At 41.0% G+C, this 19,997-nt stretch overlaps 1 protein-coding gene across 1 annotated transcript in view; it reads left to right on the top strand.

Moving 5' to 3' along the window:
- PARD3B (par-3 family cell polarity regulator beta) overlaps nt 1-19,997 on the top strand; it is a 902,602-nt gene that overhangs the window by 780,164 nt on the left and 102,441 nt on the right. Inside the window, exon 21 of the mRNA XM_079783005.1 lies at nt 15,921-16,056. Coding sequence (XP_079639131.1) covers nt 15,921-16,056 — 136 coding nt within the window. The remainder of the gene's footprint in view (nt 1-15,920; nt 16,057-19,997) is intronic.

A 19,997-nucleotide genomic window follows, 5' to 3' on the forward strand; every position in this document is an offset into this window, starting at 1 on the left:
GCATGTAATAACAAGGCAGTGGATGTGCTTAAAGTAAAGATTGATGACATCTTAATTATATTGTTTAAAAATAAGAGGAAAGAATTACAGGTAGAAGAGGCAGTGTGGACAAGGGCTTGGAGGAGGGGGTGTGAATGAAAGCTGAGGGTAAGTTTAGGGAGACCATAAGTGGAGTTGGAGGTGGAAGCCATTAGAAGAGACAGAGAGGATTTTAGAGCAGGAGAATTCTGTGAGCTGAGCTTTGGCTAACCTGGCAATGAGTTAGAATGGAGTTGGGGTGGAAAGACTGGTTGCCAAACTGTTACTATGAGTTGTGCAAAGAGTATATGAACTAGACTCATGGAAGAGGAATACATGGGAGGGCACATTGCTAAAGGCAATTAATTACAACCGACTGTATGAAGAACATATGAGAGAAGTCAACAGTAGCATAAAATAATATTGACAACAGTAGCAGCTTGTTTATTGAATCTTACCTTGTGCCAGGCACTATTCTAACTACTTTAAATTTAATCGCTCATTTAATCCTCAAAACAACCCTCTGGGGTCTTACTCTGTTACCCCCATTTTGTAGATAGAGAGGTTACATAGCTTCCTCAAGGCAGGGAAGAGCAGCACCAGGGTTTGACCCCAGGCGGTCTGGCTCCAGAGTCTATGCTCTGAATGCCAACCATTGTTTCAAGCCTGGATGAGTGGGGAGAAGCGATTAAAAAGCCAGGAAGATAGCAGAGAAGGTAGATTTTAGGGGAGCAGATTGTTTATGGATAAGTCAAGTGTAAGATGTTGGGTAAATTTCAGGTGCAAACAAGAGCAAGGACTGGGTGTGGTCCTTGAGGCTTCCTCGAGGTATCGGGTGGAGGTGGAGATCTTCCTGTACATGGGCTGTGTTGAGGACTTGCCCTTTAAGAGGCCCTCCAGGGATCATCTATTGAACCGATGGACGAGTAAATAAGTGAACATGACAAGGAATATGATCACCAAAGCCCCCAGAGTAAACAGGATCCCCAAGAGTGAACATATAGACGAGCAGTTAGAGAATCTTAGAGAAGGCCTTGTGTAGAGAACAGTGGGAGGGACACTAAGGAAGACAGACAATGAAATTGAAGAAGCAGGAAGGAAACAAAGAGGAGAGACCTGCAGGGAAGCTGCTGTCACTGCCAGTCCTGCAGAGCGCGGGTGTGGGTGAGCTGCAGAGAGCAGTCCCAGCAGTGCTGAGGTGCAAACCAGATCGCCGTCGGCTCAAAAGAGAGGATGGCAGATGGCAAAAGGAGGCGACAGTGATTCTTTCAAAAGTTGGTAAAAAGGAGGAGAGAGACAAGAGGCAACAGCCTGACCTTAACCAAATAGTAAGAGCTGCTGGACAGTCGCCATTCACAGAGGCCTTTTATTGCTCCTGAGGGAGGACTAGGAGCAACAGTTTTCAGTCCTCGGCAAGGGGGTGTGAGTCTGTTCCTGTACTGACGCGGGTAGTGGGGTCCCGTCTGCCTAACAGCAGGGTTACTTCAAGCCTTAGGCTCCCCCTGATTCCGGGCCGTGCCCTGGCAAAAACTCTGCCACAGTGGGTACCGGTGGGTCCGTGGCATAATATCTCTTTGGATTAATTTGGTGACATCCTCCTTTAGAGCAGGGGTGGGGAATTTATAACATCATTCACGGGCCATACAGAATGATCAACTTGAAAATTAGCCTGCTGTGTTTGGTGAAACATTTCATTTACTCACCCCTAATGCCTTGGCAGGGCCAGACCAAATGCTTTTTGTGGGCCTTATGTGGCCCTTGGGCCAGATGTTCCCCACCCCTGATTTAGACGATGGTGGAAAGCACTGACATCATCACGCTGCCGATTTTATAGAGAAACAAGACTCACTTCTCCACTGACAAGAATCTGTGGCACTCAGCAGCTGTTTGAGAAAAGAAAATAAAGCAACCTCTGCCCCCTTCTTCAGAATTCTCTGGACTTACATCTGTCTTCCCAGCTGTGAGCTGCTGAATTCCAGGGTGCAAAACCCAGGGAGACAAATGGGAGGGCCATGCAGCTAATAATGACATGCTGCTTAAATATCAATCTTGGTTTATTGTGTGTCCATGGGCACATGTCTTCAAATTCAAGTGGCTGCCTCTCTCTCCCTTTCAATGTCTGTCTATAAACTTTCATGGTATCAAGCCTATGTTTTAATAAATATTTTGTTTGCTGTCTTCCCATTAATATTCATAGGGAATGGAGCACTTTGGGTTTTGCGATTTCTAATAAACATCGATGGTGTTACTAGTTTGTACTGAGCATTCAGTACGCTCCATCAAAATGGCAGCTCTAATTAGGTTCCTTGAATTAGCTAATGGATTTTGAGAAAGATCGCTTAGAAAGCTCTTACAGCTGTCCAAGATATCTCTGCCATGGCAGAAAGACAAAAGGCCCCTGGAAGCTACAGACTTCAGAGCTTTAGAAATGCAGCTGACAGTTAAAAAGATAAATTACGTTCATATTTTTCTAGTGAAAGTCCTAATACTGAATTAATGTTATTCCTGTAGTGAGCATCCATTAAGAAGCTCATTTTATTATGAGGATGCATTTTGACCATTAGCTCTTTTCTTTGGCTCCTCCTCCCTCCTCCCCACTCTCCTTTTTCTCCCTCCAATTCCCCAGATATTTTGGATACAGTATTAATAAGCTTCTTTGAAGAAGAGGGAAATCATTCCCTTCCCACCTTTTTTTTGGGGGGGGAGGAGAAGTTATACATTTAGAAGTTTTCTTAGATATACAGTAAGCATTCAGTTCAAAAATGAGAGAGTAATATAGAAGGAAATAATTTTAGTGATTTAATTTAAGCTTTGTGGCTTACATTTTACATTGAACTTGGGAGGGGAAAAGGATTCTAGCTAGTGAGCTTGTTTACACTTGGATAGAAGATGATTTTGTAGGATAGAAACAATCTGGAAGAAAAGGTAACACCTCCTCCTTCCATCTTGATGTGGAAGGCACACATAACGCAATGCCATGCCACGTGGTCTTCCTTCTTCCTTCCTAAGAGCAGGTTTCTCTGACAAATGATGGACCAATGACATCTGAATGATTGTGCTCAATATATCTGAAAATAGGGAGAAAAAATAGTATTTATTAGTGGGAAGCACAGTAATTAAGTTCATGAGAAAGCACAATCCTGGAAACAAATAGTCACCCACAAGTTCCGTATAGCTGGCTGTGTTCGTACTCATTCATTCAAAGCATAACACTGGGTTTTCCACCTATCCGCTGAGAAAATGAATACCTGTTACTATTTAATCTGGAAAGCTACATTTCTCTAGGAACAGAGTAAATCCTTTAGGGGGAATGTTTCCTGGGTCATTAACTCTCAACCATCCAAATGCTGTTTTTCCCCCTGTGAGTCCTTGTAGCGCCTCTGTTTTTCTATGTTCTGCCTGCCTTTTGGCCTGTTTTGTGCTCATTAGTATCTTAACCAACCCAGGGGCTGGGCAAGGAAAAGAATGTGAAACTGCAGTCCATTAATTGGGGGATTGTTTACAGCTCTAGGAAAACACTGATTGGGGAAGAAACCAAAGTTGTTGATTTAAATGAGAGTTTTCCAAATCATCTGTAGAGTCTATTTCTCATGCTCTTCCAAACCTCCCATTTCTACCTACAACTGAGAGCTCACTGAAATGCTGCTGCTAGTAAAGCTGTTGGAACCGGAGAAGAAAGAGAGAAGAACGTTGGCGGAACGTACAGCTTACAGATCAGGCAGCTGCTTTGCCTCAGGATGATGTAAACAAAGCAGAAAAGCATTGTTATATGAAGTGTCAAAAAATAGAGACTCCGTTTCCTCAATTCTTCCCCGCACGTGACTTTGGCACGGTGGATCAAAGGCATAATTGACATCATGTTTATTGAAAAATCCAGCAACTGTCACTCTGTCGAGAGGCTACTGAAAGCTCGAGGAAGGCGTGTGTTTTATTCATTTTCACGGGGGGTTATTTATAGAGTTCAATTGTCGACAGCAAAGAGCCTAATTTCCCTCTTCCATGATCGTCCCCCGACGTGTTCGTTCGCTTCTCAGAGCACAGACAGCTACAAGTTGCTCCCCGGCAGGTACCCAGGCACTGCCTCCCCTCGCCTGGCAGGGCCGTGGCTATTTATTAATTAAGGTTCTGTGACGGCTTTCCCTGAAAGTGCCAGTGACAATAAAAGTCTTTGTCAACCCATAATGGGTTGGTTTCATTTGCTTTGTTTTGTTTTTTTAACTTTTCGCCCTCCCATTTGGCAGCCAGTGCCCTGTTCCTAATGGGAAATTTATCACTGTATTAACGATGCGTCATGCTTCATCACCAGTTGATGTTACTGGTTAAACAAGGGCTCTGGCTGTAGAAAACGTTCTGTTTCCAATCTGAAGGAAAATCTCCATGTCCCATTGCCTCGAACTGAAGTGACCCTCCAACCACAGCCTCCCACAAGTAGGGAGATGGAAATAGAAGTGGCCTTGGCCAATGATAGGGTCAACCTTGTCCCTTGAACTCTACACACACTCAAGGAACCATTGAATACCAATGCAAAGAAAATCCATAGAGGGTCATTTCATAGATTATAATATGTTGGCTCAAAGGGAGTAAGGGTCTCCCAGAGTAATCCTGCTGCAAAGAAGAGCTCGCATGATGGTGCTGCCATATTTGAAATCCTCCAGTGATCCCACATCATCGTCCCTTTGGGAAAGACAGGCATATGGAGCTGTCCACGTCCTACCAGCTTCATGCCGCAGGATGTCCCCACCCACTGCACCACTCCTGCTATACCTGCCGTGTCCTTCCGTGTTGCCACTCTTTCCAAGTGTCCCTCCCACCTGAGCGTGCCCAGTCACCCTCTCTCTGCCTGCTCTCCTCTCTCCTCGAGGCCCTTCCCGGCCTCCTCAAGCCAGCTAATCACCCTCCCCCTAGCCCACTGCAGGACATCATGATACTTCCTCATCATCACTGCCACACTGCACTGTAATTCTGCACTGTATCCATGGCCCTCACATGACTGTGAAATCTCTGAGAGTCTGGTTCTGGGTCTTAATCCCCTTTGTGCCATTAGGACCAGTGACATGTAATGTTTAAGAATAAATAATAAATGTGCATATCTGAAAATGTTCAGAATATTATTGGAAAATGTTTTAAAAAGTAGTTGATCTAAGTTTGATACCAATGTATTAGTTTCTGTGCTGTTCTGAAAAGCATGCTCCTAGACAGGAGTTGTAGAAATGTGGATGTTTTGTCAAAACAACTGGAACAATCCATAGGAGGTGGTACTCCCAGCTGTCTCTATCCCATAAATCCCTGAAGTCAGAAGGTCAGCGAGAGGTGACAGGGTATAGAGCTCACGTTACACCAGGCAAATGAGAGCTGTGGGATGTTCTTGGATTTGGCATCCTTTGGGACCTAAGTATATGTGAACATTTTAGGTGGCTCTTTGGAGTTGAGAATCTGTTTTGATTGGCTAATTATCATAACCTTATTTAAAATGTCTAGAGCTCAGTATTCGGCATAAAGGTATGAAAGGAATTGAGTAATATCAAAAATGTTCTTGATAGGTTCTTGGACTTAATTGCTTCTTTGCTAATCATATCAGAATACTTCATGTAGACTTCTATGCTCATGAGATAGTATGATTTACCACCATATATGTGATAAGATTGGCCCCACAAGCACATATCTGTGTGACCCATATGTCCCTTCTGGGTGTTTGGGTAGTTTATTATCATATATCCCTTGAATGTGTTGGTAAGGACTAGTTTACATATATTAAACTATTTAGAAGGCTTTGTCTCCGAACATTTAGTGGTGAGCTCCTAATCACAATTTTTAGCTTCTTTCAATTGAAAACCTTGTTATTTTATATTTTTTTGCTTTTGTCACTTTTGTTATTTTCCCAAGGGAGGAAAAATAAGCCTTGTTATGTGAGTAAGAAATTACTGTTTTAATCTATTGACATTTAGTTACCACAGCATACAATAGCCTATCCTGACTGATACAATCCTCCAAATAAAAAAAAAAAAAAAAGCCAGCATGCATGCACTAAATCATTTAGAATCTGCTTATTTTCCCTTAAAATTTTGTAGTTAATTAGGTCCTATTTTCTTACAGTCTAAAGGGAAGGATCTAGGTGGCAGCTTGGGAATCAGTGGCCTTTGATGACATTCTGAGATCCCCAGGGAGAAGATGAGCTTCTCTCTTCTTTCCTCTGAGGAAGAGGGAATTTTATGGAAGCCCAGGAAATTCCCAAGGTTTTCTGGCCTGCTGCCACAAAGGCCTATTTTTCCCAGAATAGACTCTGAAAGTTTAATTCCCATCTAAATGTCAGACATGTATTTCTAAACCTCAAGCTGTGTTTAACTTAAGCCTAGAAGATAATTTCATCTTGCAAGTCCTGCATTTATTGGTGAGAATTTCTTTGACAAGTGTGTGTGTGTGTGTGTGTGTGTGTGTTGTAATAACATTAATTTGCTCACATACTGTATAAGCAACCAAAGTTTATTTCTCCTTGAACCATATTCTGTTCAGCTCAACAATTCAAATAATAGTTAAAGGTTTTATAGGTTTCTTCCATTTACCTTTTTGTCAATATTTTGCTAATTTTATTTTGGCCCATAAAATTCTTTGTAAAACCTTACAATGTTTCACATAGAGTCATGTCTTAAGGTTAGTTTCTAAAGTCATTAGGTGAGACAAAAATTGTGTATAGTCGGGATAGACCTTGGAAAACACTGAAGGCGAAGGCTGTTTTGGACCCTACCTGGCCTCTCACTAAATCCACCCCATACTGTGTCCTTGAGCACCGTGTCAGGTGGCTGTTCCCTGGTGGAGGAGTTGGCTTGCATGCAAGGGGCCATGTTGTACAAGGAATGCATATCTTGAAACATTGGAATTGAGTTCAACACAATGTCAAGGTTACATCCTGAGAGGTGCTTAGGAACTGACACCAACCGAGGGAAACCAATGTAGCTCATGTCCAGGGCCATGTGCTCATTACATGGACTGGCTGGTGAGAACACTAACACAGCTTAAATTGCCACTACCCTCCCCGCCACCACACACACACACACACAGAGATCCCCATTTTTCTCTACACTCAAATATGTGGTGCATCAGTTAAACAGTCGGGATGCAATGTCACTATATTTCAACCATGTAAGAACAGCTGTAACTACATGGATTGTAATTGAGAGCATGGTTTGTTTACCATCTTTAATGAAAGACACAGTGGATGCACAGTTCCAAATTAATCTATATCTATTTTTCTTTGCATCTGTGTATGTTTGTTTTGCAAAGATGTAGAGTAGAAATGAAGGGCTAATTTTGCAACCATCCAGTGTGAACATTTCAACTAGATTTTTAGATCTTTCTTTAGCAACAAAAGTTACCACATGAAACACTTGACAAATTCTTTCTGTGACCTCCACATATTTTGTATTGTTAATAAAATTGGCAAAATGTCTCGAGACAATATGTATCCTCTGTTTATATACAACTCTGAATGTGTCCAGTATTTGTGTAAATTATTTAAGGCTCAAGAATACTGTGCTGTGTTGGAGGAAATGTATTAGAATACAATTCAAAATATTAATAACTCACATGGATATTTTATGACTAATGGCAAAACTGGCTTCTGAAATTTGAACATAGCCAGGAGGTCATTGTACAGTACCAGAACAATGCAATTATGTGTTACAGGCTTATAATGGTGAGTTGAAGCTGTTGTGTGTTGTTGATTTGTGAAAACACTGTCAGTATCACTCCAAAGAAATTCTGCCTTTGCTGGAAACGGAGACAGAGAAGCAGGATGTTCTGATTAGAGGAGATCTGCTTAGAGATTGGCCTCTCTTTGTCTCAAGTGATAAAGAGCAAAGGTAGAGCAATGCCTTTTAACAGAAGAGGAGATGACATTGATCTGGGGAGATTCACAGTCACAACAATCAATCACATGGGAGAAAGTTGTCCTTCATGCATCAATGAGATTGCTTTCAACGATAAATGGCAGCGTGGTTCGTAGTGTGAGTAGAAATGCTTGCCATTATGCAATCGAAAGTGCCAGGGAAGGGGGCCTTTATGTCCACTAAGGCTTGATTCACTGGGGGGTCAAGGTCCAGTCCAGGGTTAAGATTTCCAGAAAAAATCTGCAAGCTGTAGGAGTCAAAGTTGAATTCGCCAAGTTAGGGATGGAGAAAACAAAACAAAGATCTCAAAGAGAGCAGATGCTGAAAGCAGGCAACATGTTGAGAAAGACGAAAGGTCAAGACTCAGGTTGCCATGGCAAAGCCAGGCACCCAGGTAAGCCAAGTCACACTGTCAGGTTGTAGCTGCTAGGTCAGAATGCCCCAGGCAGCATCAGGATGGCCTGGAGGAAAAACTGTGTTCAGGATTACAGGCTGAGCGAATGCATCATTGTGCTTTGTGGGTTTTCTTCCTCTTATAACCCTACTTGCATATCAATCTCTCTGCACAGATTTTTTTCCAACTTCCCCACATGATCCTGATATAGAAAGTGATTTGTTGAATTCTTAGTAATTTATACAAATACATACTTTTCAAAGTTACATATTAGCATAGAGCTCGGTTTTTTTTCTCCTATTCTGCCACCAGTTGTGTTTTTTTTTATGTGACATTAAATATTCTCTTTAAATGGCTAAGCATTGTTCCTTCACCTTCTAAGAAGTAGAGGTCAGAGATAATTGACAAATGTAGTCCTGGAAATAAAGGGAGAGTCTAGATGTGAACAGTTTGTTTTGTCTGTTAATAATATGCTTCACTCTTTCTCTAAAGTCATTACTCTTAATTGAGGATTTTTTAGGCAGTCATAGTAAGCAAGCAAAGGGTTCTTAATTTCAATGAATTATTTAATCAACAAGATAACTTAAATCTGATAGACATTAAATTTTCATATGAGGAAAGGCATAGTCTTATTATTTAGAGAAACATTTTAGCAAAAATAATTAAAAGTGATAAATAGTGATGGTGAATTTGGGAAGAAATTAGAAAAAATATTCCCAGATGTGGTTCATGGGTACTCAGTTGTGGGTCCCAAAATTTCACTGGACTAAGCCATGAAAACTCTTACTTGTCAATGTACCTTTCAAAAAATAAGTATTCTTTATAAGAAATTGGGAGCAGGAGAGGACAGAGAATTTACATAATCATAATATTTACCGAATATTTACACGGATAATTTTTAGAGCTTTTCAGGACTAAAGTATCACTTGAAGAATTCTATAGAATTAGGCCCCATTAAAAGCCATTGTTTATTATTTAAGCTCCTTTCGTGTAGATGGGCCACTATATAAATGCATTTTTGCTATGAAAGGCAAATCTGTAGAGTATTAATGTAAGTGCTTTTGGGCTATAGTTTCTGTAAATCTTCAAAAGCCTTTTGAATTAATGAGCCTGAATGCATTTATAAGAATCTCTGTGGACTTTTATTTGACAGGGATCTTTAGCACCAACAGAAAATAAGTAACAGTTGTGTCCATGACTGTCTGTCTTCAACGGAATAGTCTTTTCCAGAAACTAGTTTGGGATTTAAAGTAAAATTGGTCAAATAAGATTGCATATAGATTTTATTTTAGATTATATTTTATTCGTGTTATCGGGAGTGTGAGTGACCCAGAATGCAGGTACTTTGAGAAGTTGTTCCAACTTTAAAAAAAAAAAAAAAAAAGCCCTGTCTTCTAAGGCAACAATGGTACTACTAAAATTGAAGTTTATAACAATGATAATGTTTAAGTCCTTGAATGCGAAAAAAACAAACAACGGGGGGTGGGGGGTGGGGGGGGCGGACAGGAAAGGAATAGCATCCTGGCATTCCTAAAGGCTACAAAAATGCTTTTCTTTACTCCATATCTTTCAAGAGGCTAACCCTTTTAGAGAAAACCTTTAAAATCCCACCCTTTTATAAGTACAGAAAGGTTGACACCACATTTATATAATTAAACATTTAGTGATAAACCTCAAAATAACATTTTACAGCAACTTCATACAAATTAAAGAGTCTATCCAACCCCAAACTTACCAATACTCCCTGTTCTGATTATTGTTGGCATGCACTCTTCTGATTCACATCGCTTTGTTCAGTGACTTAGTGAGGATTACCACATCCAGGGAGGAATACTGCTGTTAAGGCTCCATTTGACAAAGACTATTTCTTAACCACATCGCCGTTCTGGACCCCAGGCTGGTACTTGCAAATGAGGGCTGTCCTCACCAAAGGCAAACACCTCTGCAGACGCAGAGCTGCAGGTCTGAAAACCACACGGCTCATTGGAATTAACCACGTGCCATTTAATCACAGTTAGTGTGCACGTCTTTACATACATGCCCGCTGAGGCATACACACAAAATCACCCCAAGTGAAATCACAAGCCCAACAGTGGTTCATTGTCAGTGATCGGCTCCCCCTTATTCAGTCGGGGTGAACTTTCCCGGGAGCGGCCTTGGCTGCCAGTCCATCCTGGTCCCCATCCAGCCCTTCTTTCTCTTTCATGTGGGATCTTTGTCTCATGTGGATTCTCTTTCACACCCCATTCAGTTTTATACCCATTTCCCACATAAGCCTGTTAGAGATGTAACATTAATTATCCAGAACTCTCCGTCCGCAGTTGCTCCAACATCATTCTTCAGTGAACACGGACTTCATTGCATGTCTTTCTATTGCGTTAGCTACTTTTACTTCTATTTTTATGGCACAGATCTGTGCACATAAAAGTGTATCAGAAGGCAGGGCTATAAATGTGCTAAGTTCCCTCCGCCTGGACGCGCCTGTGATCTGCTGCTAGAAACGCCTGCTGCGTTTTAGTGCCTGTCTGGCCAGGCAACATGATATGGTAGCAGTGACTCTGGGTTTGCAGTCACCCAACCCCTGGGCCACCGCTCAGCAATCGTGCTGCTCAACTTCTCTGAGCCTCGTGTACTCACCTGTGAAATGTCAGTAACAGCGTTGTCCTCACAGATTTGATGGCGGGTTAAGTGAGATGAAGTATGTAAAGTGTAGGTATTAAACTTAGGGCATTACAGGAGCTTAATAAATATTGGTTTCCCTTTTCCAGCCTGCAGCAGTAATGGGAGGAGACTACGGCAAGCCCCAATGAACACTCGTTTTTAAAGTGAACTTCAATTGAGTTAATTATGAACTGGGAAGAATGAGATTAGATTTCGAAGGAGCAGATGATGCCTCACTGTGATATGCATTGCATATGGGCACGTATTGCTGTAGGTGGCTATGAAGAAAAAGACATGGCTTACGAACTCCATTATAGCTCTAAACTCTGTCCAGTTCTCAAGTGCTATAAGAAGAGCCTGTGTAACTGCATGTCTGTCTTTTTTTTAAATATATTTTTAATGATTTCAGAGAGGAAGGGAGAGAGAGAGATAGAAACATCAGTGATAAAAGAGGATCATTGATCGGTTGCCTCCTGCATGCCCCACCCTGGGGATCGAGCCAGCAACCCGGGCATGTGCCCTAACTGGGAATCCAACCGTAACCTCCTGGTTCATTGGTCGAAACTCAACCACTGAGCCACACTGGCCTGGCTACATGTCTATCTTTAAAGATATAGCCAGTATAATTTACAAGAAATCACTACAATATAAATCTGTTTTGTTACACTGTTTAAATTCATTTTACATAAAATTTCAGCACATTGAAAGTATAGGAGTGGCCTTGATCACCTACACATAAATACAGTATAATACGAACCTTTCTTTTTTGTAAAATGGCTAACTTTATCCAGTGAACAATTAATACAAAAAGGCTAATTTTCTAATTAGCAATGTGGAGATGGGGTTATTGATGCTTTGCCTGATGTTATATGGTTGCCGGAGTATTTTTGTTCCATCATAATCTGACATCACTTCTGAAGCTATTAGGCAAAATATTTCTTAGAATCACTACTGCTAAGTTCCATAAAGCCAGAAAAATAAGATAACATGTAATAGAATTAGGAAAGTAGGAATCCTCAGAAAGTAAGTTCTTAAGGCTAAGCTTAACTTTCATTCTGGGCTAGAATGTGGCTTGCGGACCCAGTCTCTAAGATATCCATAATAATAAAAGTGTAGCCCTAACTTGTTTGGCTCAGTGGATAGAGCGTCGGCCTGCAGACTGAAGGGTCCCAGGTTCGATTCCAGTCAAGGGCATGTACCTTGGTTGCTGATCGATATTTCTCTCATCAATGTTTCTAATTCTCTATCCCTCTCCCTTCCTCTCTGTAAAAAAAAAAAAAAAAATCAATAAAATATATTTTTAAAAATAATAATAATAAAAGTGTAATATGCTCATTAGACTGGACGTCCTTCCGGACGACCTTCCAGACGAAGCCGGGGCTGCGAGGGAAACCCGGGTCCTAGGTGCCTGCTGGTGGCCAGAAGTAAGCCGGTGCCAGCAGCCAGGTGAAGGAAGGCCTACTCTTGCATGAATTTCGTGCACTTGGGCCTCTAGTAGATAAGATAAAGGAAAAGACCCAGGTTGAAGATAGTAAACATTGGTGGGAAGACTAGTCTTTGAAGTCAGACAGACCTTGATCATCATCTATTAGCTATGATTCCTTATCTCTATGGAGCAGAACAATAAAACCTACCTTTTGCCTAGCTGGCATGGCTCAGTGGTTGAGCATCAACCTATGAACCAGGAGGTCACCGTTTGATTCCCAGTTGCAGGCTCAATCCCCAGTGTGGGGCAGGCAGGAGACAGCCAATCAATGATTCTTTCCCATCATCTCTCTCTCCCTCTCCCTTTCTCTCTGAAATCAATTTTAAAAATATTTTTAAAAAACACCTACCTTTCCATTTTATTTGATGTATTGAGCTACTTATAGCACCTGTTACACAAGAATTGTAAATAAACTTAAGTGCCAGATTTTGCAGATTAGTAGTGGCTTTCTGAAGTTCTCAGTTGAGAAGGATCCTAAGACCATGTCTAGGGTCACTGGCAAAGAATGCTATAATTGATTAGTGATGTCTGCTCTGGGCTGAAAGTGGAATAAATAAAAGTCTGTATCAATACATTTACTATCTAAGTTTCTATCAATTATAACTATTATGATTATTGTTGCTATTGTGACAATGGTATTTTTATATTTATTTTCACATTTCTGCAACCTCAACACAAAATGGAATCAATTAACTGCTTTGGTAACAATAGCTGTATATATCACTTTTATTGATGTGATGGTGAGCTTTTGTATATTATCTGCAGAGAAGAGCTAAAAAATGAAACCAAAATTTGCCATTCCTAATTTTATTATATAAAACACCCACTTGAAAAAAAATATGATACAGGTACTAACAGTAGAATAGGTGTTGGAGAGGAAAAGAAAAGGAAGAGACAATGTTGAGATGTAGTCCCAGGTTATGGCAGATGTGTACGGTGTCCATATCTTCTTTAAAATATCCACACGAGGGAGAAGGGACAGCTTGTCTTGCACTTAGATGGTCCGTGACTTTCTAGTTTTTTTTCCTAGTTTTTTTTCTCTGAGGCCAGATTTCTTTTCTGGGTAAATAGTCATGTTCCTGTCAACCATAAGAGATTTTCTGAATCCTAAACAGCTGATTTTGTATTCTTGCCCCAATCCCTCTCTTTTGAGAACTGAAATCTGATTAAACCCATATTTTAAAATTTATGTATTTATAGATATATAGAATAGTTTACAGTCTGAGTATGTTTTCTTTCTCCACCACAAATGTAGGAAAGTGGTGGGTTTTGTGTTTCTTTAAATGGTGCCTTAATCAGTTTCCTTTTTTTTTCTTTATTACTGATGACTTCTTTCTGCTTGAATTCAGTGCTTCAGTTTCTCTGGGTAAACTAATAGATTATGTATGTGATGTTTGCACTGTGTTGATTAAACTTATCTGGTGAGTTTGACTGCAGCTCATGCTTTCACGTAATCAGCAGACACTGCACATTGGATACGGGTATCATAGTCAGCTCCTCATACTCAGGAGCGAGGCACGCTGTTCCAGAGAGCTTCCTGTAGTTTGGAAAAGCATGTTAGGCCTTCCAACTTTTTTTTCAAGTGCTCAAGAAAATCTTCTATTTAAAAAAAAAAAAAAGAAAAGCATGGTATAGAAACAGAACTATTTGAGAGTTTTAAAATACATATTGACAAAATATGAAGCTGTGTGATCTATAAAGGTTTGTCTTTTCTTAAAGGCATCAGCTACTCAGTGTATAAGGTACGTAGAGCGCCTAGAACCAGATACTAACTTTGTAGAGAGGTTGTAAGATATCAACGCGTGGCCCTGCTTTTAATTAACTTACAATCTAGTTTGGGAAGAATATTTTTCCTCCAGAAGATGTTTAATTTTAAGTGTTTTAATAAAATAGTAGGTCATCTCCTTCTATTGCTTTCAGAGATCTTATTTTATATCTTATTTAAACTTAAAACTCAACTGTAATATTGGGGGATGGTTTGGGCATGTAAAGCTCTTCACAACCTTTCTCAGTCACACCGGTCTCTCTTTCCTGCTCCACCCCTATGCTCTGTATACTAGAGCAGTGATTCTTACAGACTCAGGAAATATGAGTGTCATTATGGTTGTTGTTACAAATTGAGTTAAAATACCAAATTCTGCAAGGCATATGCTTTTCTCACTAAAGTAAATTCAAAATATCCAGATCACCAACACACACACTTTTATTCTACCGTGCTTCCTACGTAAGAGAGGAAAGAGAGCAAATACCACCTGATATGTGCATGAGGCAGGACAAATGAAGCTGAGACCACTGCTTGCCCAGATAACTTACTCACATTCCCCAAAGCAAGATGCTTTCTCATTTCTGTCCTTTACACTGCCCTTTCCTCTATCCAGAATTTCCTCATCTCACCCAACTGTTGGGTACCTGGGCATCCTTCAAGATTCAGCCAAGGTGTCACCTCCTTTATGGAGCCTTCCGTGATCTTCCTCTGAGGCCCTGCGCTCACCTTGCCTAAGTTTAAGCAGTCTGTCTCCTCACTGTGCAGACCTCTGTCACAGCACCTGTCACAGTGGGTTGTAGTCTTGATCGCTGTCAGCCCCCTAACTCCCGGACTGTGTGCTTTTTGCAGACCAGGACTGTGAATTGTCCATTTTTACTTTCCCAGATCTTAACTTGAGGTCTGACACAATAGGGCTCTCAGTTATCCCTCAGATGAACCAAAGAAGTTGAACAACTGTGAGCTCTGCCTAGCATTCCTTTCTTGTTTCCGAGCCCTGAATTGTATCTCATGATGCTGGTTCTACTGAAATGATGGGGACAAATACTAGCTAAAAGGGAGCCACTGGCTGACCAGTTTGGGATTGAGTGGATGGGTCACTGGAGAATCCTGAGAGGAAGAAGTGGCTAAAGTAGAGAGAGAACCTTGGGCTAGTAAACAAGTGGACACGTTCTACTATCGCCCGCTTTCTCTTTTTCTTTTTTACTTTTTGGCATGGCTTCCACATTGACATGTCCATGTACCTCACCCGCCCACACTCTAAAAATGCATGAGTCTCATTGAATTGAACACTGCCACATGCCAACTCTGTGTCACATCCAATCTTCAGGTCAAGCAACTGGTCTCAAATAGGCAATAGTTAGTTGAGAAAATGAGATACCCACATGAAAATGTAACCAAATTTTGTGGGTATGACTATAAGAAAAATGCGATGGCTCTTTTCATTACTGTAAAGGTCAGGGCCTTTTCTTACCTTCTCACTCAAAAGGCACTTACTAAGCTCAAGTCAGATGTTCTGACCCTTGAAGCTAAAGGTATGCATGTCAGGACTGGTTTTTGTTCATTGTTATTACTGATTTCATGGTTTTCCTAGCATATTTGACTGACATTATTGAATCTTCCAAATGCAGATGTCAACTCCTTTAACAAGAAGATCAAAAAGTGAGTTTCCAGGGTGACGTGCGCTGTGTGACTGTGTTTGTTTGTGTTCTGTAGTGGCTATCCCATGAGTGGAGGTGCTGATCGCATCCAGAAGTTGCGGAAGGAGTATTATCAGGCTCGGAGGGAAGGTTTCACATTATATAAGGACGACGAAGGAAGAGCACGGCCATCTGATTATGACCTTCACTGGGTAAGCCCATGCGTAACTCCAATTATTAAATTTATCTTTACTGAGATAGTTTAGAGTAGAAGAACGTGGCCAAGGATGTTCTATAAATATTGTTATAGTTGGGTTACCCCAACCACAGCCATCCTCTCCCACAGAGGTTGTTCACATAAATCAAACCACACTAATGCACAGTAGTTCATTTTAATTACTCTCATATTTACTCCCTGTTGAACTTGTATACCAACTTGGAGGGGAGCAGATGTTTGCTGTTTTAAAGAGGACAAGGAATCTTTGTCATCATCTACTGAACCCTAATCCTTGCCCTTCATCTTGGGTCTCAGACATCTGGGCAAACATTAATGGAACATGCAACATAAGTCATTTAGCCTTTGAAAAGTGGTTATTAGGGTACATTTCAGAAGGGTTGTCTTCAGACATATCAATTGTTTGTACATCATACCTGAACAAGTCAGATTTTGCTGATCTTACCAGACTCCAGGATCATTTTATTTTCAGTCAAGGGCAATTTTTGTATTAGAGGATTCTCTTTACCAATCCTTCAACATTTGGGAACAGGACAGAATATTGTGACCTCTAGAGAGGTAATCTTTGTGTTGTTTTTTCAGGATAGTGATTCATTCTCCTATCTTGTTCAAGAAGGCAAAGCTGTACTTACAAAATACATTTGATTCTTGAGCATCCACAAAAATGCCCCAGAGGAGGATGCTTAGAGTTTGATTAAAAGTACATGTTGCCCTGGCCAGTGCGGCTCAGTTGGGTATCGTCCAGTGCACCAAACGGTTGCTGGTTCAATGTCCAATCAGGGCACATGCCTGGGTTGGGGCCTCAATCCCCGGTATGGGCATGCAGGAGGCAGCCGTTTGATGTTTCACTCTCGCATTGATGTTTTTCCCTCTCTTGCTCTCTCCCTCTCCCTTCCTCTCTCTCTAAAAATCAAATTTTTTAAAAAGTACATGTCACATACTTAAAATAGTGCCAGAGACTGGGTTTTGGTGTTCAATGAACATTAGCGCTCATTGCTGACATCATTACTGGAGCAGAGCTGTGTGTGGTAATAGTGATGGCCTGTGCGTGAGTCAGCTCTCACTCACCCTCTTTGATGACCACTGCCTTGTGCTTCAGTTCTTAGTGCTTTCTTGAGAACCACATAAGGAACTCTCATATTCCTGGTGGCCGCTAAAGACACCAGCTCTTTTGAAGGGCAAATCTGTTTTTGAAAAGTTTTCTGATGTTCACACTCCTATTTATGCTCACAAGGTCAGGGTTGGAAGAGCAGGGTCCGGTGCCTGAGCGGATTCCCTCCAGTGTTCCCTTCAGTGCTGTGGCTTCCTGTGTGCGGCCCTCAGCACTTTCCCACTGCTGTTTTAAGAGTCTGTCTCAGCATTCAGCACTATTGTGCAGAGCATATAAAACTCCCAGCACCAGTAGGTTCTTCCACATACCATAGACTTTAAAAACACTCATCAGAAAGGCATAGTAAGGATTGGCAGCCTTCTACCAAAGGGCTTCAGCCTCTTCCAGAGATAGGCGTCTTGTGGTTATAGGTCAGAACAAACAGCTATTTATTGGCTTGATTACAGACATTTGAATTAGACAGAATGACATTAGCAGTGATGAGGCAACTGGTCACTGATATTCTAGTAGCAGAAGAAAACAATTCTACAGAATAACAATGGAGATAACAATTCACTATTTCTAACTTAACTGAGATCGACTTACTGACTTTGATGAGAACTTCTGCTCCCTCAGTCAAACAAACAAGCAATAAAATAAAGGGAAATATGTAACACCTTAATCAATAAAGAAATTTTTTTTAAAAACACAAAAAATAAATAAAATAAAATAAAATAAAATAAAATAAAATAAAATAAAGGGAAATAGTTTCCCCCAAACCAAAAGGGAACACCATGCCCAATGCATTGAAAAGTCCTCCATCTCAAAACCACTATGAGCCACAGAACACAAGTAATTTTAGAGCAAGCAATCCTGCTTTTTTTACCTGATTTTATTTTATCTCTTCATTGGAAGCTGCAAGGATGAAAATACTTAACCTTCATGAGACTTAAAGTGTTCTCTGGCCTTCACCAAACCTGAGTTAGATATCTACATACTTGGGTCCTTCCTACCTTAGTGATTCTATTTTTATGCCAAGTGAAAGTGTAACTAGAAACACAAGCTAGTGAGTAAAGAAGTGTCTCTATTTTAATTTGTGTTTCCCATGCTCAGATGTGTTGAGCGTTGCCAAAAGTGCCTGATTTTATGCTTCCCAGACAATTGGGAACAAGGACTTCCCAAAGGGATGCTTGGTAAATGCTGTGTCATAAAAGACGAGAGCTCTTTGTCATTGCCTGAGATACTCAAACCAGGGATTAGTATCTCAGTGTCCTTTCCTGTCCTCTCCCCAAGCCAAGGAAAAACACTAGTATCTTTTGTCCAGCTTAGGCCTGAGAAATTGCACCATTGCTTGCTACTTTGGGAGAGATCTAGGAAAGCAAGTTTAGAAAGTTAACATTTCATTCCTATTAGTCCGCCAGACCCAACAAGGCAGCTTTTATGAATGAGACTGTGGCTCCTGAATCGTGCTGGTCTTCAGCATCACTTGTTAAAATCTGATCCACAGTCCACTCAGGGGAGGTGTGGGGCCCATGAGAGGTCCCCAGGTGCTTCTCCAGATTAACATCAAGATTTCTGACTCGCAATTCTAAAATTATAGCATTAATTCCAGTCGATTCAGTAAGCACCAAAGTAGATCTTCCCATGGACATGTCATCAAAAAACACTTTCATGAACTCAGAACCCCCAAGTCCCATTGAGAGGCCTAACAAATATCCCCAGTCACATGATACTGGGGAACTTCTGAACTGTCGAGAAGGAAATTAGGAAGATAAGTTACCTAATAACTACATTGAAACTAGTTTTAAAATAGGCCTGAAAGAATGTGAGTGTGCTCACACAAGTCTTCAAAGCCAAAATGATGAAAGCAATCACTTGATTACGATCTATGATTATTTTTTAAAAGAAAATATATTTTTGTCCATGAGATTAACAGTCTTTCTTTGGCTGTCCTGGGACTTTCTGGATCTTTCCTGGCCATCTTCTTGGTTGTTCTCTTCATTATCACACCTGCCCACTGGCCCAAAGCTGAAGACTTCTCCCAGTGTTCTCTCAGATTCTCCTTTGCTCTGGCATCCTTCTATTTTTCTCCTCTTTTCTCTGTATTTCCCACTCAATTTTAACAAATATGTACTCAGACTTAGTGTAGGCCAAGCGCTGGTAACAAGAATATAATACTACCTCTACCTTGGAGGAGCTCACAATCCAGTCATGAATACAGACATCTAAGCCCAAACAGGACCCGGACAATAATCTAGGTGAGGAATGCTATTGACAGAGAGGTATTAGCTTCCACGGGAGCTTGGAGAAATAGCAGTGCACTCTGTTGGGGCAGGGTTGCAGCGAGGGAAGGCTCTAGAGACCATCTGAGAGTGGCCTCCGCAGACATGCTTTGTTCTTTTTCTCTCAAATTCAGTGTGGTGTGTTTCCCCCCCCCCCCCCGCCCCCCCCCAAAGGAGCTCCTGATTTATTCCCTTTATTTGTGTTAAAATCAATGAATACACACAGATTGCAAGATTTGTAAATATGGACATGAGACCTTAAAAATCTTTTCAGCCAGTCTGTTGTGGAGCTCTTTTCCCATCTAGGCTCTGAAAAGCTGTAAAGAGCAAATTGGGAGCATTTCAATGGCTGCGAGTGAAAAGGCCTGGTGAGTTTGTATAGGTCCAATTAAGGAAGCAAGATATGCTAGCTGTGAAGTGTTAAAATTTGCCAAAAGAAAACATAATACCTGTTATCTGCTGGTATTTTATTTTCTGTAAAACTTGTTAAGACTGTCACAGTCCTCTGGCAGTAAACTGCTGTGTTTTATTTTTTTGTGATGTTTC

This window comes from Cnephaeus nilssonii, assembly GCF_951640355.1.
Source record: "Cnephaeus nilssonii genome assembly, chromosome: 10".
Classification (NCBI taxonomy): domain Eukaryota; kingdom Metazoa; phylum Chordata; class Mammalia; order Chiroptera; family Vespertilionidae; genus Cnephaeus; species Cnephaeus nilssonii.